The sequence below is a fragment of the Hemicordylus capensis genome, chromosome 6 (genome assembly GCF_027244095.1).
Source record: "Hemicordylus capensis ecotype Gifberg chromosome 6, rHemCap1.1.pri, whole genome shotgun sequence".
Lineage (NCBI taxonomy): Eukaryota > Metazoa > Chordata > Lepidosauria > Squamata > Cordylidae > Hemicordylus > Hemicordylus capensis.
The window spans coordinates 13,837,210-13,862,043 of record NC_069662.1 but is presented as its reverse complement, the minus strand read 5'-3'; the positions used below and the strand labels follow the sequence as shown (position 1 = coordinate 13,862,043).

General features: G+C 44.8%; 1 protein-coding gene across 1 annotated transcript; it reads right to left on the bottom strand.

Moving 5' to 3' along the window:
- Positions 1 to 134: 134 nt before the first annotated feature.
- Positions 135 to 15,337, bottom strand: LOC128330911 (vomeronasal type-2 receptor 26-like). The gene is made up of 7 exons (XM_053264275.1): positions 15,237 to 15,337; positions 13,922 to 14,213; positions 10,375 to 11,223; positions 9,419 to 9,646; positions 7,408 to 7,502; positions 2,429 to 2,436; positions 135 to 1,036 (listed from the first exon to the last, which is right to left on the bottom strand). The coding sequence occupies exons 1-7, from the start codon at positions 15,335 to 15,337 to the stop codon at positions 135 to 137; spliced, it is 2,475 nt and encodes an 824-aa protein (XP_053120250.1).
- Between the last annotated feature and the right edge of the window lie 9,497 nt (positions 15,338 to 24,834).

Genomic DNA, 24,834 nt, shown 5'->3' with positions numbered 1-24,834 from the left:
CCAGGCTTAGTCACCGATACCACCCATGTTGACTGTATTCTCTAATCTACGTCTTCCTTCACTACTAATATGGGAATATAATGATGAGAGACATGGTGCCGAAGAACAAGAAAAGACAGAAAGAGTCCAGTGTCTCAATATTGTTTCCTTACTAGTTGCTCTCTGGTGTTCAGATCAGGTCTAAGAATCATAATGTAGCATTTGGGAAGGAAGATACAACTCAACAGTCCACCACCAGAGGCCATGATGGAGAAGACCTCCACAGCCACCATGTATTTCCCCTTGGTGCTCAAGTAGCTTGGGACAAAGGTTATCCAAACACTGCAAAAGACCAGCATGCTGAAGGTGATCAGCTTGGCTTCATTAAAGCTATCTGGTAACTTTCTTGCAAGGAAGGCCACAGTGAAGCTGATGATGGCCAGAAAACCCATGTAGCCCAGGACGATGTAGAACATGGTGTTTGAGCCTTCATTGCATTGCACAATGATCTCACTGATCTGAGAGTGCATGTCAAACTCTGGGAAAGGGGGAGTGTTTGCCAGCCACACAGCACAGATGCCAATTTGAATAAGTGAACAGAGAATGATGACCGATACTGCCAGCCTCTTCCCTATCCATCTCCTCATCCTGTTTCCCGGCTTGGTGGCCAGGAAGGCCAGAACAACAGTGATGGTTTTGGCCAACACAGAAGAAAGAGCAACAGTAAACGTGATGCCAAACACGGTTTGTCTGAGGAGGCAGGTCACCTTCCTAGGCCAAACAATGAATAGGAAGCAGCAGAGAAAGCAAAGCAGCAGAGAGGAGAGAAGGGTACAGGTAATGCTCCAGTTATTAGCTTTCACAATGGGAGTTTTGCGGAGCAGAACAAAGATCCCAATCACAGCAAAGGTGATCAGGGAAAACAAAAGAGCAAAAGAAATCAAAACCGCTCCCAATGGTTCTCCATAGGATAAATAAGTTATTCTTTTGGGGATGCATTGATCCTGTTTCTCATTTGGACATTGATCTTCTGGGCACATCTTACACTGGTCTGCATCTGAAATACATCAACAAAGTCTTTGTTTTCCAAGATAAACAAACATTGTTCAACTTTAACGAATCTGTTGACTGGTTTGTTTTCCTACCAAGCGGGTTGTTAACGTTTCCTCCCTCTCATGTGATATTTTGATAGATTTTATGCTGCTCTTACTTTTGCTGTTCTTACAGTTTTTAATTTAAGGATTTATTTCATTTTATCTGTGTTCTACACTAGGGGTGTGCATTTCGGATTTTCTGTGTTTCAATTTGGACCCAAATCAAAACATCTCTCTTTCATTTCGGATCCAAATCAGACCCATCCAAATCACCCCAGATTCGCTTCGGATATGAATTAATCCAAATCTGAATCTGGATTTAGGATCCAAAAAACCGGTCCTGGAGCCAAAAGAGCAGGGTGGGGTGTTAGCTCCTAATGGGTGGAGGCTACCATCCAAAAAGGAATTGGGCAAAGGGCTGATTTTTGGTGATCTTTTGAAGTTCATGCATCTTTAAGGTTTTCCTCTTCATGTCAGGAGGAAAGGTGTGGCTCAGGGAAGAATGTGGTTGGTGGTAGTGCCTAGTGGTGGCAAGCAAGCTACCAGAAATATTTCAAAGGAATTGGGCAAAGGGTGATTTTTAAGTGATATTTGAAGTTTACGCATCTTTAAGGTTTTTCTCATAGGGATTAATGGAGGTTTCAGGAGCCCCATAACTGCACTTGGGGGGCACTGGTGTGGCCCAGAGCGAGTGGAGGTGTAGTTCACAGAGGGTACCAACCACCCCCATGGGTTTCTAACCTATGGGGTACTGAGTTTTGTTGTTTCTGAGATGTTCTGAGTGTAGATTGTCTGGTAGCAAATGTGAGTGGATTCATGGTTTGTCATTAAAAATCTCAAACAGCAAGGTTTTGCCCCCCTGCCACCTCCGCAAGTCGAAAGAGTGATGACGACAATGATTACAATGATGGCACACAATTTTTTGGCGCATTTCTTTGACATTGCCTTCGTTGACTATGGGGCAGCTATCCTGGTAGTGGTGGGGAATAGAATAAGAAACGTTGGCAGGTCAGCAGGCTGTTCCAGAGGAAGGGTAGTCAGAAATTTAATAGCTGTCTCCCCTTCAGGCTGTCCTTCCAGCTCTTTGACCTCAGGGAGCATTGCCAGTAAGCCACATAGCCTTACCTTGCTCCTCTGCTATGCCAGGTCAGTCCAAAACAAGCCAGAGCTCATACGAGATTTGATTATGGATGAAGGGTCCCACCTAGTATGTATTACTGAGACTTGGTTGTGGGAGGCTAATGGTCCAGTCTGGTTCCAGCTTAACCTCCAGGATATTCTGTAGTGGAGCAGGTGAGGGGACGTGGGTGGGGACGTGGAGTGGCTGTGTTATATAAGGATAGCATCTCCCTTACCAGGGTCCCTGTTAGGGTATCAGACCATATTGAATGTGTGTACTTATGTTTGGGGACCAGGGATAGATTGGGACTTCTTTTGTTGTACCGATCACCCTGTTGCCCAGTGGAATCCCTTACTGAGCTTACGGACTTGGTCGCGGAACTCGCTTTTTAGTCTCCCAGACTCTTGGTGCTGGGGGACTTCAATGTTCATTTTAGGACCAATCTGTCCAGGGCAGCTCAGGAGTTCATAGCGGCCATGACAACTATGGGCCTGTCCGAAGTGGTCTCTGGACCGACGCATATTGCAGGTCACATGCTTGATTTGGTCTTTTACTCTGATCACGGGGGTATTCCATGGATGCGGACACCTGTGATTTCCCCATTGTCATAGACAGACCACCATCTGGTTAAGGTTGGACTTACAAGCAGTTCCCACCTCTGCAGGGGCAAGGGGCCTATTAGAATGGTCCGTCCGAAGAGGGTATTGGATCCAGTAGGATTCCAAGAAGCCTTGGAAGAATTCAATGTTGGCTTTGCTGGTGACACCCTGTTGACACCCTGGTTGAGAACTGGAACAACTTGCTCACCAGGGCAGTAGACACGATTGCTCCCAAGCGTCCTCTCTGATCCGCTTCAAAATTGGCCCCTTGGTATACAGAAGATCTATGGGGGCTGAAGTGGCAAGACAGGAGATTGGAGCGCAAGTGGAGAAAGACTCGTATCCGACAGATAGCGACATAGAGCACATCTAAAGATCTATGCTCAGGCAACACGCACGGCAAACAGGCAGTTCTTTTCTGCCCATATTGCCCTGCGGGTTCGCGTACAGTGGAGTTTTTCAGGGTTGTGAGGGGACTAGTATCCCCCTCCCTTGAACCAGAATTTGCAATCATCAGTTACCCGCTGCGATGTGTTTAAAAGGTTTTTCCCAGATAAAATCTCTCAGATTCAGGCCGACCTAGATGAGACTCCACAATTAATTTGATGTCTGCACTGGAGGTGCCTAACAACTCCTTATGTGATTCGACTGGATCGGTTTCAATTTCTAACTCCTGAGGAGGTGGACAAGCTGCTTGGAGCGTTGAGGCCTACCACTTGTTCACTTGACCCTTGTCTTACATGGCTTGTTCGATCTAGCAAGGGGGCTGTTGTAGACAGCCTGGTGTAAATCATAAATGCTTCTCTGAGGGAGGGCAGGATGCCTCCTTGTCTTAAGAAGGCAATCATTAGACTTCTTCTAAAGAAACCTGCATTAGATTCATCAGAGTTGAGCAATTATAGGCCTTTTTCCAGCCTCCCATGGCCGGGAAAACTAATTGAGAAGGTGGTGGCCTCTCAACTCCAGTGGGTCTTGGAGGAAACTGATTATATAGACCCAAGGGTTGGCTATGTGGTGGAGACTGCCTTGGTCAGCCTGATGGATGATGTCCAATTGGGAATTGACAGAGGAAGTGTGACCTGTTGGTCCTTTTGGATCTCTCGGAGGCTTTCAATACTATCAACCGTAGTATTCTTCTGGAATGTCTGAGGGGGTTGGGGGGTGGGAGGCACTCTTTTACAGAGGTTCTGCTCCTACCTCTCCGTCAGGTTCCAGATGGTGTCAACTGGAGACTGTTGCTCTTCGAACTCTGAGCGTAAGTATGGTGCCCCTCAAGGCTCCATACTTAACGTTTTTTAACATCTACATGAAACCACTGGGAGAGATCATCAGGGGATTTGGAGTTCGGTGTTACCAGTATACTTCCTCTCCATGTCAACTTCTTCAGGAGCTGGCATTTCCTCCCTAAATGCCTGCCTGGAAGCAGTAATGGGCTGGATGAGGGAGAATAAACTGAAGCTGAATCCAGATAAGACAGAGGTACTTATTGTGCGGGGTCAGAACTCTAGAGATGATTTTGATCTGCCTGTTCTAGATGGGGTCACACTTCCCCAAAAGGAACAGGTTTGCAGTCTGGGAGTACTTCTGGATCCACACCTTTCCCTGGTTTCTCAGGTTGAGACGGTGGCCAGGGTTGCTTTCTATCAGCTCCGGCTGATACGCCAGCAGCTCTCGTTTCTCGAGATCAGTGACCTCAAAACAGTGGTACATCTGTTGGTAACCTCCACACTTGACTTCTGTAATGCGCTCTAAGTGGGGCTGCCTTTGTACGTAGCCCAGAAACTTCAGTTGGTTCAGAATGCGACAGCCGGGTTGGTCTCTGGGTCATCTCGGAGAGACCATGTTACTCCTTTAGTGATGGAGCTACACTGGTTTCCAATAGGTTTGCGGACAAATTATAAAGTGCTAATTATAACTGATAAAGCCCTAAATGGCTTAGGCCCTGGGTATTTAAGAAAGTGTCTTCTTCACTACGAGCCCCTCCGCCCGCTGAAGTCATCTGAGGAGGTCCGTCTCCGTTTACCGCCAACTCGTTTGGTGGCTACACAGTGACGGGCCTCCTTGATCACTACCCCGAGATTGTGGAATGTGCTCCCTGCTGAGATACGATCCTCCCGATCTCTGGCAATTAAAAAAACACTCACCTGAAAACCCATGTTTTCACCAAGCTTTCTCAGCTTTTAAATTTTCTTAGGTTTTAAACTCTGGTTTATTTTTCAATTGTTAAATTGTTTTAAGTTTTTTGTATATGTTTTTAACTTGTTTTATGTTATTATGAACTGCCCAGAGATGACAGTTTGAGGCAGTGTAAAAATTTGATTAAATAAATAAATAAATAGATAGATAGATAGATAGATAGATAGATAAATAAATAAATAAATTTCTGCACCGGATCAGAGCCTGTGGCACCAGCACATCATGATGCAAGCGATCTTTGAATAAAAACTCTGATGATGCTACAACTCACAATATGACCCAATCCACTTCTTCATTGCAAACAAGAAGTCCACAGAGAGAGAAAGAACCTTCTGCCACCAAGCAAAGTCTCAGATAATAAACATTAAAGAGGCAAGTGGTTCGGAAAGCAAAGCACATCACAAAACAGAAATGCATGAACAACAGCAACTCATAATCATCAACACATCACATCAGGGCATCAGCATTATATATATCATATTAATATTATCACATTAACATTCATCATTTTCATTTCAGCATCAACTCAAAATATTCAATAAAAGAAAATACGAGGCAACATTGTCAATAATAATAGTTATTGTCCTCTTCTTTTTCTCAATTAAAAAAATTGCTGGAGGAAAAAAAGGCAATGGCAGCAATGCTGAAGAATGGTTGGAGGCCATGATGGATGTTTGATCGCAAGGCTGAGCAATCAGGCAAAAGAACTCTCTCCCCACACAAGGCAGCAGAAAGGAAGAAATGGCTTCTGGCTCTTTAATACCCTCCTGAAAACACCTCCAGAAATCCAACCACACACTTGCCCCCTCCTTCACCTCCCCTTGGTCAATGGGAGGTTAATTTGGATCCTGCAGAGCCAAATATGGGCATTCCGTTGCAGATCGGAACTTTGCATTGAAGTCAATGCAAGGCTGAAAGGTGGGAAATTCAAGCACATGTCAGAACTCAAAATGGAGGAGGATGGAGAAGCACGATCTCGGTCACAAAATGGAGGGCCGAAACTACAAAATTTTTGGAGCTGACACAGGGGTGATTTGTTTCGGCTCTAAAACATTTTGGGATGGTGATTGGGTGTTTCATTTTGGTGCCGAAACACCCAAAAAGTTTCGCATATCCGTATTCTACACTGCCTTGAAGTGTTTAACAGGAGGTAATTAGGGATGTGCACAAAACCGGTTCACCCGGTTCGGTTCAGATCCGAACCGGGTCTGAACCAGGAGGGGGTGGTTCGGTTTTGGTTTTGTTCGAACCACCCCCTGGTTCGGTTAGGATCTGAACTGGTTCAGACCAGTTTGGACTGCTTCAGAACGGTTCAGACACCCAGAAATTGGTAGGATGGTATCTGGCACCCAGGGGTACCTGCCGCCCAAACCCCAAAGCAATCGGACACTTGTACGATTTTTTATGAATTTTTGAAAATTATTTTTATTTTTTCTCATAGGATATAATGGGACCCTAACCATGCCATTATTCCTTATTGTGGAGCACCCATGGGTGCCAACAACCATGCAAACCCTGAAGCAATCAGACACCCATATGATTTTTTATGAATATTTGAAATATTTTAAATTATTTTTCTCATTGAGTATAATGGGACACAAACCAGTCCATATGCCCTATTGTGGAGCACCTAGGGGCACAATAGCGGGGTTGGTGGTAGACAGACAGGGGTTCTTACCACCCAAAAAATCCCAAGGCAATTGGACACTCCACTGATAATTAGTGAATTGTTAAAGTATTTTTGAATTCCTCATAGAGAATAATTAGGATTGCAGCAAATGTATAGCTTCACATCAGGGGGAAAGGGGTGTCATAGAGTGGAGCGTGGTAGCTGGTAGTTCCTAGGGTGGGCAAGGAAGCTATCAGAATTACTTGAAAGGAATTGGGCAAAGGGGTGATTTTAAAGTGATTTTTGAAGTTTACGCGTCTTTAAGGTTTTTCTCCATAAAGAAGCATGGAGGTGTCAGCAAATGTATAGCTTCACATTGGGGGCAAAGGTGTGGCCTAGAGCAGTGTGGGGTTGGTGGTAGTGCCAGGTAGGGGCAAGGAAGCTACCTGAATTTTTTCAAAGGATTTGGGCAGAGGGCTGATTTTTGGTGAATTGTTGAAGTTTACGTGTCTTTAAGGTTTTTCCTCATAATAAGTTATAATGGAGCTTTCAGCAGCCCCATAAGTGCACTTGGGGGGTGCTGGGGTGGCCCAGAGCGAGTGGTGGTGTAGTGCACATAGGGTGCCAACCACCCCCATGGGTTTCTAACCCATGGGTTTCTTCCCTGATAGCTACATGACCCTCAGGGACGTATTTTCAACTGGCAAATAATGCTTCTGGGGGGAAGTGGCAATCATCCAAATTCACTGTCCCCAAGTTAGTAGCAGTGTTCCCTTTGTTGACCCCTTCAGCAGCATCAGTGCATCTCACCTAGCACCAGCTTTTTCTAATGGGAACATCGGCCATTGCAGCTTATTGTTTGAACTTTCAAAGAATCCAGGATATTCATTAGCAAAGGCCAGCTCCTGAAAAGTTAAACTAAAGGATTGCTCATCATAAATGCCATAGTTTCTATCCTGCACAGACTTTTTCTAGATTTTGGGATGGTTACAGATTCTGGCTTCACATGAAAAGCCTACATATGCTGAGAATTTAGTTGTAAGAAAACAAAATGTTTCCTTTCCCTGCAAGGGTGCTAATACCTGAAGATTAAGTCCTAGATGATGCTGCAGAGGGCAGATTGCTGTTCCTGGAGAAGGTGTAGGGAAAGTTTTCCAAGTGAAAAGATTTGCCAGACTAAATAAAACCCACAGATCTTGGCACTAGTACTTGAGTTCAACAGACGTATGTTGAGGAATTCTGTCATATTTATATATATATATTTGCACTTTATGTTTATTAGTTTTCTACATATCAATGTGACTTCCGGTTCATCTTTCAACACAGTTATACTATAACATCTATGTTTGCTCTCATGTGAATATTTTCTATGCATTTATATATCTAGTTATTATGTCTTAATCCTTGTTTTCATCACCATAGTAATCTAATAGTTTCATTACTATAACAAATCCCCCAACTGTTATCTTTACATTTCAACCCCCCTTAATAAATCCAAATTCACATTGTTTTTTATATACCGCAAAAAGGGTTTCCAATCTTCTACAAAGTTTTCTATATGACTATCTCTTACTAATACAGTAAGTTTTGCCATTCTGCATATTCATATGCCTTCCTCAACCATTCTTCTCTTGCTAGAATTTCCACAGATCTCCATTTCTGCCAAGAACCATTCTAGCTGTCGTCGTAAGATATAGGAATAAATTTCTATTCCCCCCCCCCGCCCCAAGATTTCTTCATTGATTATACCCAATAGAAAGGATTCAGGTCTCTTATGAAATATACATTTAAAAATCTTTTAAAGTTCATAATAAATCATATGCCAAAACCTCTTTACCTCTCTGCAGGACCACCACATGTGATAAAAAGACACCTCACTATCTTTACATCTCCAGCACTTATTAGATACATTTTTATACATTAAAGCTAGTTTCTTAGGTGTTAAATACGACCTGTACATCATTATTATTAAATTTTCTTTTAAATGATAACATGCTATAAATTTAAGATCTTTCTTCCATAGCTTCTCCCAGGCCTCTAAGTTAATATTCTGACCTACATCTTGTGCCCATTTTACCATTGTTGATTTTACCACTTCATCTCTCATTTGTTCACATAATAACAAATTGTACATTTTGGTAATTAGTTTCACATCACTTTCACATAATTCTATTTCAAATTTAGAAATTCAGTCATATATTTGATGTAGAAAAGGAGAATTTTAAACATTTGGATTTGGTTACACAATATACATATTTTTACCAATCTGTGTTGAAATCCTCCCCTCAGGACACTGAGCACAATCATAGCAACAAACTTGTCTTCCCTGCCGGGCAATCCTGCTGGATCCAGGATGGCAGCTATCAACACATCGGGAACGGGGCTGCATCTAACAGGAGCAAGAAGGAAGAATATTCCGATTCCCCCCACCCCTTCTATTATTCTCAAAACCAAATAATCCACATATGAAGAGTATGGAATAGGGGTCTACTCCCTGAACCAGGCAAAAGCCAAGGTGGGTCTGACTGCAGGCAGACAAAAAGAGGTCAGAGGCATCAAACATGGTCAAGGCAAATCTGGGGTCAGGCTGATTATTTCCTCTGTCTGGGGGGAAAGTCACCTAGACCCTACTGCTGGAGTCTGAGACTCCTGGAGCATTGCCCAGAGGAGAGAAGCAGAGCATTCCCCATCAGGGCACTCCATTCCTTTCAGCCCATTTCTCCCTCCCAACACTCTTCACTCCTGATATTGGAGCTGGGTTGTGAGAAAACCCCTTAAAGTCAGGGAACCTAGCAAGGTGAGGCGGGACAGGTCTCCATACCTCTTTAAACTTTTGGTTCCATACAGTAGCACTTGCATTCATGGTGAACCTTTTTCCTTCACGAGCCAGGGGATCCATCCTTCCAGTTTGGACTTTCTGGAAGGTGTCATTAGGGAATGTGACCAAGTTGATGATATCGTATCCAGTTGGCAGGCTCCCTTCCTCATCAAAAAAGATTTCTTCCCCAGCACTATTGTTGAAATGGATATTGCTCAGAAAAGCATGAAGCTAATTGGGAGGAGAAAAAGTTCACACCCTGGGTCAAATTGTGGAAAATTGCATTAAGATTATCACTTTAACCACAAATCCCTTGATCACCAACTGGAAGATGTCACTGACAAGAAATACTATATACCTATCAGGAATATACCTTTAAGCATGTTTATATTGGTAGGAAGCCACTGGAAGCAACAGCAATTCCTGTTGACGAATAGTACAGGATCATACGGCAAAGAATACTCACATATAAATTGATATACTAAGCAAGTTTGGGATAATTATTACAAAGGGAAAGACTTTTGGAAAAACTGACATCCATTTACCTTATTCTGGAATGGGAATCAGCCATGTTAAAACATCAAACAATACTGAATATTGAATAAACAATTACAAGATGCTTGATATAAGGTTTGCTTCCTGAAATTTATTTTTGTTGAAAAGCATAATAATTGGGTCACCCCTTAAAAGGGCAATTTGATTTGATTTCCAACTGAATTTTTCAAATTCAGATTCAAATCTCCATTTAGCCATGAAGTTCATGGATGATTCTGTGTGATTCTGAGTGAGTTTCTTCTCTCTCAGCCTAAGCTACCTCACACTGCTTCACCAGTGCTTTGTTAGTCAGGGTGTAAGGAACTGCATGCCACAGTCAGACATTATATCACAGAACTGCTAGCATGAGTTATGAACTAATACAATGAGAAGTGAAATGCAAACAAAGAGTAGGAAACACATACAGGCCGTAACAGAAGACTCTTTCCCCCGAGTTTCTCCATTTCCTTCTGTTTAGTTTTCGAAGAATACATAGTATGGAGAGCATGTGCTACAGCATAAACAGCATTGTAGATGTTATAGCTCTGCCCAGACATGCCCATTTCAAGCACAGATTCAGGGAGGCTCCCCAGTTTCTCCTCCCCAGTGCAGTTGTCTTGATTTGGAACATATAAGCCATGCTTTGGGAGTGAACAGAAAAATGCAAAGCACCAGAACTGATGGATGAAATATATCATAGACTGGTATGGATTTATGTTCTCAAGAAAGTCCTGAAATCCTGGAACCACTTTTGTGTGAAGTGTGAATGACAAAGAACCATTGAAGGATTTCGCTGTGAATTTATCCCATGAAGAAAGAGTTGTGCAATCCCACTGAGCAGTTATGAGCCACACTCTCTCCAATGGAAGCTTAAGATGAAATTCGTAGGATTCTAAGATTATTCGTAAACCCTCCATAGAATGACTATCCCCATAGACAAGAAACACATTCAGCTTTGCTTCCTTCCAGACAGCATTAGCTATTTCCACCAGCATTTTTTCAGTGTGTGTATTTGATGTGTGACTCGTTAATTTTGGAATGGATTGTGCCAAAGCAATACAAATATTGCTCTGGAGAAGTCTTGGTCTCATATTTTGTAGAAATGTTTCTCCACTGTCATCATCTGATGTGAGCAGACCGATCCAATTCCACTTGAAATGCTTCAGCAGAAAAATAATCCCAATATATTGAAGGTCTTCACTTGGAACCATCCGGAAGAAGAAAGGGAACCGGGTTTGATCACTTAGCACAGGGTCAAAAGATCCATAACTCAGCTAAAAGGGGGGAAATTTTTTTGTTTTTTAAAAACAGTATTAAACGTACATCCCTTCATTCTTGATCAAAGTATTACTTCTTCAGTTCACTAAATTTCAGCTTCCATCAAATATTTAAGATAGGACAATACTTCTATTTTGAGTAGGAACTACTGGTACCATTGAGTCTTATATTGGGATAGGATTCTAAACAGGATGAAGAAAAATTAAAGACTATTCCTACTTGAAAGTGAAAGCTGGGGCAAGGTTGAAACACAGTTTGAAAGAAAATGTGTTCAGGGAAGTTGTGGCCCTAATATTTAAAGAAAATGACAATAATAATGTATTGAAAGCAAGACATTGCACTGTGGACTGAGTAATTATTCCTTAATTTTTTGAGAAAACACTCTAAGAACTTGGAATGTTCCATTCAAGAACATAAGAACAGCCTTGCTGTTTCACACAGTGGCCTACCAGATGCCTCTGAGAAGCCAACTGGCAAGAGGTGAGGGCATGCCTTTTTTTTTTTTTTTTTTTGGTTCTACTGTATATTTGCCACATCCCATAGCAGAGAATTCCATAGATTAATTTTCTGCTCTGTGAAAAATGACTTTCTTTAGTTGGTCCTATTTTACCTGGCCTTCAGACCCATGAGATTTGTTAGAGAGGGAGAAAGATTTCTCTCTGTCCACTCTCTCTTCTCCATGCATAATTTTATAAACATCGATCATGTCTCCCCATAGCCACCCCTTTTCCAAACTAAAAAGCCCCAGACACTGTAGACTTACCTTATAAGAAAGGTGCACCATGCCCCTGATCATCTTTGTTGCACTCTTCTTCACCTTCCCCAGTTCCTAATTATCAAATTGCCCACTACTAGGAGGCCCCCAATCCCTGGAGGAGTATCCTATGTGTGAGAGGATTTGGGAGCATTACGCAAGGAAGGTGTCCCTTCTAAGAGAGCATCCCTCTCTTCTTCAGACTGATGCCCTGCATCCCTAAGATTTCCATCCCCTGCTAACTGGGCAAAGAGGCACCTTTTACTGTGGTGATTCTCTTTATTTAGCAGGGAGAGTGTAACTGGCCCTATCCACCCCCAGCATTGTACCTCCAGTGACTGTTGCTGATTTCTATCTTGTATCTTTTTTTTAAAGATTGTGAGCCCTTTGGGGACAGGGAGACATCTTATTTATTTATTATTTCTCTGTGTAAACCAACCCGAGGCATTTTTGGAAGGGTGGTATAGAAATCGAAATCATCATCATCATCATCATCATCATCATCATCATCATCATCATCATTATCATCATCATCATAATCATCATCTATAAGAGTAGAGGAGCTGTCAGCATGGGACTAGGATGCCTCTATCACATTCCTGAGGGTCTCATTCAGAAACCTCTCTGCTTCCCTGAGTTTCTCCAGGTCCGCCATCTTGGCTTCAAGAGAATGCACTTATTACCTGAGAGCCAGGAGCTCTTTGCACCGAACGCACAACCACAACTTCTGCACCTCAGGCAGATAGTCACACTCTGGGAGGCACCCCCTCTTCTGCAGGCATTCTTGCTTCATAACTGGTTTTATTGGTTATTCAGAATTTAGAATATAGTGGCTGCATTTGCATATAACAAACTGTGGTTTGGAACTGTGGTTCCAAGTCCTCTGGTGGAACTGTCCAAGTGGTAGTCCTCATTAGAAACCAAAAGTGCAAATCACTCTCAGAGGAGGAAAACCGCAACTTCATTTTCTGTTGAAACTCTGGTTGTCCACATTCAGACATACGGTTTTTGAAACTGGAGGTCACTTCACCTCCGGCTTCATGTTCTGTGTGAATGCAGACATAGAGATTGTTTCCTTCACAGATTGGTCTAAGCTGCAATCATCATCTAATTAAAGGTATCAAGCTCTTCCTCCAGGAAAGTTACAAAAGTGGGTCAGTACTCACTTTTTCATGCTTGGTGTCTTGTTTCTGATAAAGGGAGACCACTTCTGGGCCCACATGCAACTTCCCTTCTAAACCCCTCACAAAACTCATTTGATGTCTGTTACCAAACTCCTGCTCATAGATCTCCAAAAAGAAAAACTGCCCTTGTCTCAGCATTGTCTTCTCAAGGGTGGCTTCCAAACTGAGCCACCTTCAGAGCATAGCGGTAGCTAATCCCCACCCATTTTCTCTCTAGGCACAACTGAAACTGAAATTGAAACTGCCCTGTCAAAAATGAACCCCTAGCCAGCCAACAACAACAAATATCTATATACCACTTCTCAGCAAAAGTATCCAGAGTGGTTTACATAGAGAAATAATCAATAAATAAGATGGATCCCTGTCCCTGAAGGGCTCACAATATAAAAATTAATATAGACACCAGCAACAGTCATTGGAGGTACCATGCTGTGGTTGGATCAGGCCAATTACTCTCCCAATGCTAAATAAAGAGAATCACCACATCAAAAAGGTGCCTCTTTGCACAATTAGTAGGGGTATAGCCAGAAATTAAACCCAATAAAAGACTAGCCCTTACAAACTTACCTTGTCCTTTCCCCCTTGTTGGTTGGTTTGCTTGCCCTCTTGCTTTCTTCTTTAGGAAAAAAAACAAATGTTTTCCTCCTCCAGACAAGGAAGCCTTGTCTTCTCAAAAGCTGCTTCCAAACTGAGCTACCTCAGGAACATAGCCATTTCTGAATGACTACAACTACTCCTCTGTAGGAACAGACATACCTGTGGGATCTTGTAGGTATTGAAGACACTGGCCATCGGCATGGAATTTGGGGAGGTGAGCCCACCAATGGCGAGGACTAGCTGCTGCTTCCTGTCACAGTTGTAATTCAAGGGATTCCCCTGACCTGTGAAGAGGAACTGCAGAGTGTTCCAAATGACTCTCAGTGGATTGAAAGCATTGTCATAGATTTCAAATCCCAGTGTGATATTGGGTAAGAGATGGTCATTCCTGTTGATCTCTTGAATTGCAAAGATGAAGGCAAGAACATGCTGGTAATTTTTAGGCATTAAACTGCAATGAGATTTTAATGTAGTTTTACATGCATAGATCAGCAAAACAAGTCTATTGTGTTTATATATATTCTGCTTGCAAATATGGAAGACAACATATAATAGTTTGATAGTGTTTTTAATAGTTTTAACATTTTAAATTTTAATGGTTGAAATGTTTTAATCTTTTTATTGGTTGTTTTTATTGTTTTGTTGTAAACCGCCCAGAGACTTGCGTTTTGGGCAGAATACAAATGTGTTAAACAAACAAACATAGTTGAATGACTTTAAGGCCAGCCATATATATTTTCTGACATATAGATATGCAGCCCGTACATCTTTCCCCATTGTTGATATGCAGCCATTGGGAGAAAGCTCCCTTTCATGAATTCCTAGGGACATAGGAAACTGCTCTAATCCGAGTCAGACTATTGCTCAGTGGTGTCTACACTGACTGGTGATGGCTATCCAAATTTTCAGGCTGGAGTCTTTCCCACCTCAACCTGGAGGTGTCATGGATTGAACCTTGGACCCACTGCATGAAAAAAAGATGCTCTACCACTGATCCATACTTTACTATCACCATTTGTCATACAACTGTTTGACAAAGGCGGTCTTAGAGATGCTGCTGCCCTCCATAAAGAAAAGGTGGCATCCTCTCCATTTGGATAATATGATGGTGAATTCGTGAGACCATAGGTTAATGTGAAAGATGTAGCAATAACGATCAATATTCCTGCTGAGAATATTTGTATTGGTGTGTCTGATTTCCTTTCAGAGGTTTTGACTCTAATATAGCTTCAAAGACAATGTCCAATCAGGGGTGGCAGGAGTAGAGACATGCACTGGAAAGAACAATTGGGGAGGAATAAAGTGGGTATTATCCCTTGTCTGACCAGATGCAAACCCCCACCCCTCCACCATACACCAGCATAGTAACCGTTTGGCAGGGGAGAGAGGGAGCATTATGACAGACCTGAATGAGGTCCTCTCTGTCCCCTATTCCCTGCATACACAGCTGAACATCTATGACATTAGCACAAACGCTATCTCCAGAGCACGGACAACCACAAGGGTTTTGCCCAAACATCGGGGAATGTTGCTGACATACAGAACAAGGATGCGGCAGTGCAGCAAGAAAGCCATCGAACAGAACCTTCAAACTAACTGCACATGCTCAGCAGGGAAGCAGCAATTTTTTACACATTAACCATCCCCCAAAAGCCCTCTCTTCAGGTGTTCCACCTGAAAATATGTCCCTGAGGGCTGTGCAGATTTTCAGGTGGCCCAGAGGGCTTCCTGGGGAAGGGAAGGGTCTCATAAATTGCTGCTTCCCTACTGCACCAGTTCTATTTAGCTACTCTCTCCCTGCACCTTTGCATCCTTGTTCTGTATGCCTGCCAGTTTCTTTTTCCAGGCAACGTTGAGCTATACTGTGCTGATAAATGTCTTTTTCCTAAAGGATGATTGTCCTACTTCTAACTAAAATAGAGAAAAACTATTTAAAACTGGAAATTTGAAAATACTACTTCTGACCAACTGTCAAATGGATCTGCTTCCTTAGAGTGTTTTGACTTTTGATGGTTGGGTTAGCAATCTAGAACCCTAGGAATAGTGTTGGTTCACGTACATCTGAATACAAGTAAATAAACCCCCATGGAAATCATTGTGCTTGGTATGATATACGGACATGCAAGGATATCAAGTTGCCTTATATTGAGTCAGGCTGTTCGTCTAGCTAGGTCACTATTCTTTATTGGGACTGGCAGGGAATCTGGTTTCAGACAGAGGAGTTTCCTTTCCCAGCCCTGCGTGGAGATGCCAGAGATCAAACCCAGGAGATTTGGAATGCAAATGATTAAAGATCAGACTGTGCTATTAGATTTGCTAAGGTCCATTCACACACCATGGCTAGATGCTGCAGCCTCCATGCGAGGCATATCAGAAGCTGCCATTAATAATGAATCTCCACTAGAATAATTTAAACCACATAGGCATACAATAGATCAGCCCTACCTAAAAGACCCAATACAACCATTAAATCAAAAGACACACTACTCACTATCCTGTTGTGGATCTGTCTGGTGGTACAGTAAAGTTGAATCGAAGCACACCACCCTGTAAGAAGGATCCAAATTCCCCAATGGTAATGTCTTCTCTGGAATCTGTCTTGGAATTGTGCTGAATTTTGCACAGATGTCTTTGCCTGCTGTTCTGCCTGCTGAAAATAGCAGGCAGATATAGGAGGAATGGAAGTAACCGAACCATTCTGAGCTCCTGCAAATTTTGAATCTCACCCCAGCTGTACACTTGCTTTGTCAGCTAGAGAAGACTACCCATAAAGAACTTTACCAACACAGAAATTCCATTTGACAGAGCCTTGTTTGATTCATGTTAACGTCTCCTGAGTTTTAGGGCACACACGGGCATTTTAAAATCCTTATACAGTGAGTGAATGTAGCCTGGTATGAGCTACTGAGTTATAATTAACCAATCTTATCATTAAATGACCTCTGTCTAGCCATGGGGCTTCCACAAGAAGCAGAACTGAATAATAGTGATTTTGATAATTTCAGGGTGGATTGACACTTTCCCTACAGTCCTCTGGTCCCTATACAATCCACGAGAACATTTTTTATTCCCTCCTAACCAATTTTTGCTATTTAGCTGGCAATAACAGGATTCAATTAATACCTTGGGGACCCAAGTGCCTGCTGGTCATTGGGCCTTGCGTTGAGTGCGAGGAAAACTAAACATGCAGTAAGGGGCTTCTGGTAAATGCATCCAGATGATATATTTTATTTTATTTTTATATATTTCATTGATTTTATAACAAGTGGGTACAGATCGCCAATGTGTCCTACATAGCCAATGTGACTTATCTTCTAAAATGTCAGGCAGAACATTCCCCTTCTTCCCCTTCCATAGGGTATCCTAGCATTCATCAGCAAGGTCTTCCCTCAAAATGGCCCAGGCAGGGATGACCAAGTATTAGAAGTCAATCCCCCAGAAAGAAAATAAACAATTGAATGGAAATGTTTCTAGGCTCCACTGCAAAGATGTGGTATATAAATGGATTCATGGTCAGGAAAAAATCTACCCAAGTTTGTAAAAATAAAATAATAATTTCAGGATTCAGACATAGTGCAGAACCTTTGTTCATGTTCAGTAACCTTGCTTTGATCATCCGGACCTGTGTTATGGCACAAACCACGGTTACGGATTTGTAATATGAGGGTTTGTAATATGCGGGGCCTAGGGCTGCTACTGTAATGTCTATCCCTCTGTGGTAGACATGGAACTAATAACAAAACAAAGGGACAAAACAAGGTTTCAGTGAACAAATTCAAATTTATTAAAAGAGAATGAAAGTAAATTAGTGAAATAAATACATTACATGGCAGAATTAGTGTGATAAAATATCCCATAGTGGTGCACTGGATATTGAGAGAAGGTCGGGAAGGATGAGATTTGGGGAATGGCAGATTCCAAGGAGGCTTTGCTTCTGGCTTAGTGTAGACAGAGAGAGGAGAGAAAGAGGGTTATGCGAACCAGCTCAGACTGAGCCAGGCCTGTTTGGGTGGCCCGAGGATGAACCAGAAAGGCCCTCAAAAGGGGTGTGTGTGTGCCAGTCCAAGTTAGAATTGAACCCCCCCACCCCATTTCATGGAACTGGCTGGAAGGCTGGCTCGGCGGGGGAATATACTTGTAAATGGGAATCCAGCTGGGATTCCCCTTTACCTATACAGGGGATTTCCTAGCGTAAAAAGGCTTTCCTGTTAAAACTTTAAAGCGCACGTGTGGGGAGGGGAACTCTGAGTTGGTGAGTTGAGCCACCCGGGCTCAGACTGGCCCACAGGGCAACAGGGCATATTCCCGGTGTGCCACACCCTGCGGGGTGCCCCTGCGCCCCAATTCCCACCCTCAATTACCCATTCTGCTCAAAACCCGGCGCCCTCCCCACAAACATTCCCCCGCCCTCTCAGTGCCCACAGTCCAGCCTGCCACCCCCGCCATTCCCAACCCTTTGTGCTGCCAAAACCCTGGAAGGCTGTTCCTTGGCCCCCTGGAATAGACACAGGAGGACATGTCTGAATGAGCTGCAGCTGTGTTTCCACGGAGACAGGTGGATTTACTCCATAGTGGTGAACCAGACGTTCAGAGTAAGACAAGGCTGTATACTTTCTCCCTTTTTATTCAATTTATATGCTGAACATATACTGAGAGAAGCTGGATTGGAAGAAGATGAGCATGGTTTTAAAGCTGGAGGAAGAAACAGCAATAACCTGCACTATACTGATGACACCATTCTGATAGCGGAGAATGCGGATGATCTGCAAGCTCTAGTAATGAAAGTCAAGGAGCACAGTGAAAAAATGGGACTATGACTAAATGTAAAGAAAACTCAACTGATGACAACGGGCACAGCAACAAGCTGGGTGGGGGGGACGGGAACTCTGAGTTGTTGAGTCGAGCCTCCCCCCCCCCCATTCCCAACACTTTGGGCCGCAAAAACCCTGGAAGGCTGTTCCTTGGCCACCTCACCATTGCCAGATTAACCTAGTAGCAAAAGTAGCAAATGCTACAGGCCCCACATTTTCGAGGGCCCAGTATTCGAGAGAATGGCGGGTCAGATCACGAGTGACTCTGTCATCGTCGCCCTTTGGCACCTGGGAATTGTAGTTCTTCTGCCGCTAACTGGAAGTGAAGCATTTTCCATGGAAGTTCTTGGAGGAAAGAAACTCCAAATCCCACAAGCCCTGCGATGTGGCTCAGTTTCCATCTTTTAGTTTGTGATTGACTGTGGGAAGAGAGGGCGGGGAGATAAATAATTCAGGCACCTGCGCAAAGCTGAGTCGTATCGCTCCGTGCTGCTCTGCTCAGTCTGCTGAGTGCCAGCCTGTGCTTTCACGCAGGGACGCCGGGCTTCCCTTTCTTCTCCCTTCACATGGTGTCTTTTCTTTTCTGCTTGCAAGATCCCCACACCGTTAGGAGAGTGAGTTGGTGCCAATGTGCATTTTTGCATGTGTGTGTGAGAGGGAGCTATTTAGGGACACATATCCCCCCCTGCATTCCCATGTGCCTTTCTGCTTGTAATCTACTGGTGCCGCCTTCTCTTTCTGGAGTCTCACACTATGTGAGGTATGTGTGTGTATGTAGAAGAGAGTAAGGGATCTCTCACTCCCCAGTTCACACGTACTTACCTAGAGCACTGCTTGAACCCACAGGTGACTTTCCAAGAAGCCTCTCCTGTGAAACCCACCAATCTTTAAGGAAGCCGGTTGGTTCTCTTGTCTGAGCTCTGAAGGAAGGAGCATGGCCATTTCCCCCCTCACAGTTGTTCTGTAAGCAGATCCTGGAAAGAGACCTTTGAGGATTGTTCTCATGACTAGTGGGGTGTGGAAAGAGGGATCTGGGTCTCAAAGGTGGCCGCATTATTTTTCCAACAATGGAAACGGCCTCTGACCTGTATCTGTGATTTGTTGGTTCGCAGGTACTGTCTGCTGGTCCTGGGCCATAGTAATTTCATTCAGTTCACTCTCTGCCATGTATTGTGTGAATCCGATGGTTTAGATGGAGGTTGTCCTCTCCCCCCCCCCTCCACCTGCCCCACTTGCCTGCCTTCATCAATGGTTTTTGCTTTTCCTCCTTAGTCATGACTTCAGGACCGGATTTTTTAGCATGACCTGTCTGTGTGGGTTTATGTTTCCAGATTTGAAGTAGGAAGGGAAACCTTTTTGCCTGATACAACAGTGATCCCTCCTTTCAACCTCCCCAACCCACCCCAGTCTTCAATGCACACCTTGCTGCATGATTTATTGGCTCGCAAAATGCCTATCATTTTGATGGGAGGAATATGCAGAGGCATTGTCTGTGGGGGTGGGTGGGGTACATCTCCATGTATGCAAAAATACTATATTCCCCTCCAGAAGCTGTGTCAAAGGTGGAGGGCACTGCTATCATCCTTGCAAAGATTAACTCCCTTTGCTCCCCCACTGCAATCGCAGAGATGAGAATCAACAGCAGCCATTCATGTGTGCTCAACACTTGTGAAATCTGTGGCCAGTGAACCATATTGCTGATCTGTATTCATGCATATTTTTTTTCACATTTCTGCACTCCAAGCACGTATTCCAATATGTGCCATTCATACACGATGCATCTGGGAGCCCTGGTCTTCATCACTGTTCTCTCTAATTTTTTTTCATCTGAGTGTGGAGTGAGTTTGGTCTGAGTAACAGTATCAAGGCAGTGTGTGGGCACCATGTGCATTCAGAGTGGGGCCTTCCTGACTCAACCTGTGCTGGAGCTACAATTAACTGAGCTTACATCAAAAACCTTGTGAGCACATTCACACGTGCACACCATCGAGGGAATCCTGGTCAACATGTTGACTGTGCCCTGCTGCACTCGGCAGCAATGAATACTCCCCAGAGGCGTAACTAGGGAAAACGGCGCCCGGGGCAAGCACTGAAATGGCCCCCCCCCCGCGTGCCCCCCCCCCATCGTTACGCCTCTATCCAGCCAAGCACAGTTATATCATGTGGCCCCACAGGAGGAGTGCGACAGCATCTAAGGGTAGTTACTAGTTACAAGATAAACCCTTATGTTTACATGACTAACCAAGCTTGGGCTCAGCATTTACTATCAGTAGATGATCGTTGCTGACAAATTTTATTCACTCATTCTGCAGCATTTAACAGCCCATGTAAACTGAAGTTTTATGTTATGAAAAATGCTGGATTTACAATCTTTAAAGGTTATAGATGTATAGATATAGATACAGCTGAGGAACCAGCAATCAAAACTTCCTAAACATCTCTCCACTTAAAAGATGTGATCAAAATCCCTTTTAGGCTTTATAGGATATTTCCACTCCCCACCCCCATGCTAAACTGCACATAAAAAATGGGGAAAGAATAGCTTCCTCTCCCAACTTTATAACAGAAAAAGTAGAAATATTGGGCAGCAGTGCTATAGGAAGATGCTGAAAAGCATCTATATTTTTATAGAAAATATACTGTTCTAGTACAAGAACAGAGGAGTTCATAGTGAAACCATAAATTATCACAGATTTGTATACCATTGGTTTCCTTTTCTGTCCTATTCTTGTTTTTTCCAGCTTCTCAGAACCAAAAGGTTATTTCATCCCTCCTGCTTTCTCCTTTATCACAAATGCACAGTAGGGAATGGATAAATCACCTCACATGATGTTTTCAGGGACCTGAAGTTTGCCACCTTTTTTCTGGCACAGTTGTTGTAACAGCTAGATGGCATGCAGGAATTCTAGAGTTGCTGCTTTTCCGTGTATGGGAATATAGAGTATTGGGAAAACTTATTCTATTGGGTTTTTGTCTGGTCTGTACAATTCAGCTATGAGCACTGCCAGAAACAAGCTTGGCAACACCTAAGCCTAGATGAAGCTACCATATGAAAAATGGGAGATCATCCACGCTAGGAAGCGTTGTGGTTGTGTGGGGAGATGTGGAGTCGGCTGAGTCACCATTGCTGCAGCCCCATTCCACTATCTTGCCAATCCGCTGGCGTGGCGTATAGCAAGCTCAGAGGGAGCAGCAACAGCACCTCGTGGTCTGAGAAACGTTCAAACAGTGCGGGATTGTTTTCTAATTATCTCGGGACAGTCCACGTGAGTCCATTCAAATGCAAGCAGACTCAAGGAAGGAGGCGGGGGAAGCAGAGCAGGGAGTGACTGGGTTGCCTTGACAACCACCTGAGCTTTCCCTTGAGGATATGCAACGTGTGGATATAGAATTGTAAACAATAGGGTCATTGCATATTATTTTTATACATAAACTTGTCGCGTTTCAGTGTGAATCATTGCTTTATGTTGCCAGAAACAGCTGAGCTATCTCTTGCCACAGTCATTCCTAGCTGCACTTACGAAGCCACAGCCTGCACGCACTTACTTGCAGGCTTCGCTTGGCTTTGCGTGGGGGGACTCCTGAAGAAGGAGGTGCGGGCGAGGACAGCGAGGACCGACCCCCTTGCCTCTAAAATGGTGATCGGAAAGTGCGGCACTGGTGGGCGTGGGCTTCCTTCCACCTTCTGCTGCTGCGAACGGGAGGGCGGGAATGGTGGGCAGGGTGAGAGGGAAGGCAGAGGGAGATGGCGGGAAGGCGAACAACCCCCATCCAGCCGTAAAGAGCCGCCCAACCCCCATCCAGCCGCACAGAGCCGCCCGGCGCCCTCCCTTTCCCCCATTCCTGCTGCTCGTGGCTGCCGCCTGCCGGGTTTCTCTGGTGCGGACAATTGGCCGCTCGGTCGGTCTGTGTGGCGGCGGCGGCGGCAAAAAAAAAAAAAATTCGGCGGCAAAAAATATTTTTCCCCCCAATAAATTTTCGGGGATTGGCGGGCACTTTTTGGCGCCCCCCCAGCAAGTGGCGCCTGGGGCACGTGCCCCCCCTGCCCCCCCTATCGTTACGCCCATGATACTCCCACCCTTAAGTAGCCATTCTGCTCAAAACCTGGCGCCCTCTCCACATAAATTCCACCGGCATCTTAGTGTCCCCAGTCCAGCCCTGACAGCACTTCTTAACATTGCCTTGGCTGTCATATGATATGTATAGCAAGTGAAAAAATTGGATTACTTTACTAAGCAAGTAAATAATTTATGTTTTAAAATTTATGTGCATTTTAAAAATTTGGGACCCCTTTATGACATATGTTACAGGCCCCACCCTAGTTTAATCCGGCCCTGCTCCCACCCCAAATTGGCCTCCAGCCGAACACTGTTATTCTATCTACCTACCCAAAACCAGCACTCTCCTGCCAAGTGAACGGTTCCTTCAGTGCCAACCTATGACTGAAAGCCAAAGGACTCAGTGAGAAGTAGGCAAAAAAAGGCCATGCCTAGTGCCAATCTGGTGCGACCCAAAAATTTCCTTCTTGGCCCCCACAGGCAGGTCAGAAGGCTGTTCCAGGGGAAGGGTAGTCAGAAACCTAATAGCTATCTCCCCTTCTAGCTGTCCTGCCAGCTCTTTGACCTTGGGGAGCACTGCCAACATCCCACATAACCTTACTTTGCTCCTCTGAAATGCTAGGTTGGTCCAAAATAAATCAGAACTCATCCATGATCTGATCATGGATGAAAGGGCCGACCTGGTGTGTATTACCGAGACTTGGTTGAGGGAGGCTAGTGGCCCAGCCTGGTCCCAGCTTCTTTCTCCAGGATATTCTGTAGAGGAGAGGGTGAGGGGATGTGGGCGGTGGGGTGGAGTGGCTGTGGTCTATAAGGATAATATCTCCCTATTAGGGTATCGGACCATATTGAATGTGTGTACTTGAGTTTGGGGACCAGGGATAGTTTGGGACTTTTGTTGGTGTACCGATTGCCCCATTGCCCAACAGAATCCCTTATTGAGCTCACGGCCTTGTCCGTGGAAGTTGCGTTGGAGTCTCACAGACTTTTGGTGATAGGGGACTTCAATGTTCATTTTGGGACCAATTTGTCCAGTGCGGCTCAGGAGTTCACCCAGATCTACTTCTCCATGTCAACTTCTTCAGGAGTTGGCATATCTTCCCTAAATGCCTGCCTGGAAGCAGTAATGGGCTGGATGAGGGAGAATAAACTGAAGCTGAAATCCCGATAAGACGGAGGTACTTACTGTGTGGGGTCAGAACTCTAGAGACAATTTTGATCTACCTGTTCTAGACTGGGTCACATTTCCCAAAAGGAACAGGCTCGCAGTCTGAGAGTATTTATGGATCCACACCTTTCCCTGGTTTCTCAGGTTGAGGCAGGGGCCAGGGGTGCTTTCTTTCAGCTCCTGCTGATACCCCAGCTGTGCTCGTTTCTTGAGATCTGTGACCTCAAAACAGTGGTACATCTGTTGGTAACCTCCAGACTTGACTTCTGTAATGCGCTCTACGTGGGGTTGCCTTTGTACGTAATCTGGAAACTTCAGTTGGTTCAGAATGCAGCAGCCAGGCTGGTCTCTGGGTCATCTCGGAGAGACCTCGTTACTCCTTTACTGATGGAGCTACACTGGCTGCCAATAGGTTTCCGGACAAAATACAAAGTGCTAGTTATCCTCTATAATAAAACCCTTGGTGTCCGTCCGTGGACGGACACCAAGCATGTGTCCGTGCCTCCCTGGCCTGTTCTGCGCATGCGCGGAGCGCATGCGCAGAACAGAGCCAGGGAGACACGATCACTGGCAGCCGGTGGCCATCTTGGGTGGCCAGAAGCGGCCGCCCCGAAGAAGCCGAGTGAGCGGCGCTGGGGGACATTGGCCGCCGCCGCCTTGGCCAGAGGACATGCCGCGGCAACAAGGGAGAGGCCCCGGGCAGCGGAGGGCCCGGCTGGAGCCGCGGGCGGCGGCAGTGGGCCTGCTGGAGCCACGGTGGCGGTGGGTGGCGGGCCCGCCGGAGCCCTGGGTGGCCGGCCGGGCCAGAGACACGGGCCGCGGTGGGTGGCGGGAGGGGGAATGGCGGCGGAGGTCCAGACCGGCCCAGGGAGACGGAGGCCGGGACCGGGGGCCGAGCGAAGGCCGAAGAAAACGAAAAGTAAAAATGCTGCCGCCGCTGCTGCTGCCAAAGTCCCACCCTCCCTCCCTCCCAACTTCCGAAACCACCTTACCCCGGCCCGTGACAGTTGAGAAAAGAAAGACCTAAATTGAAGA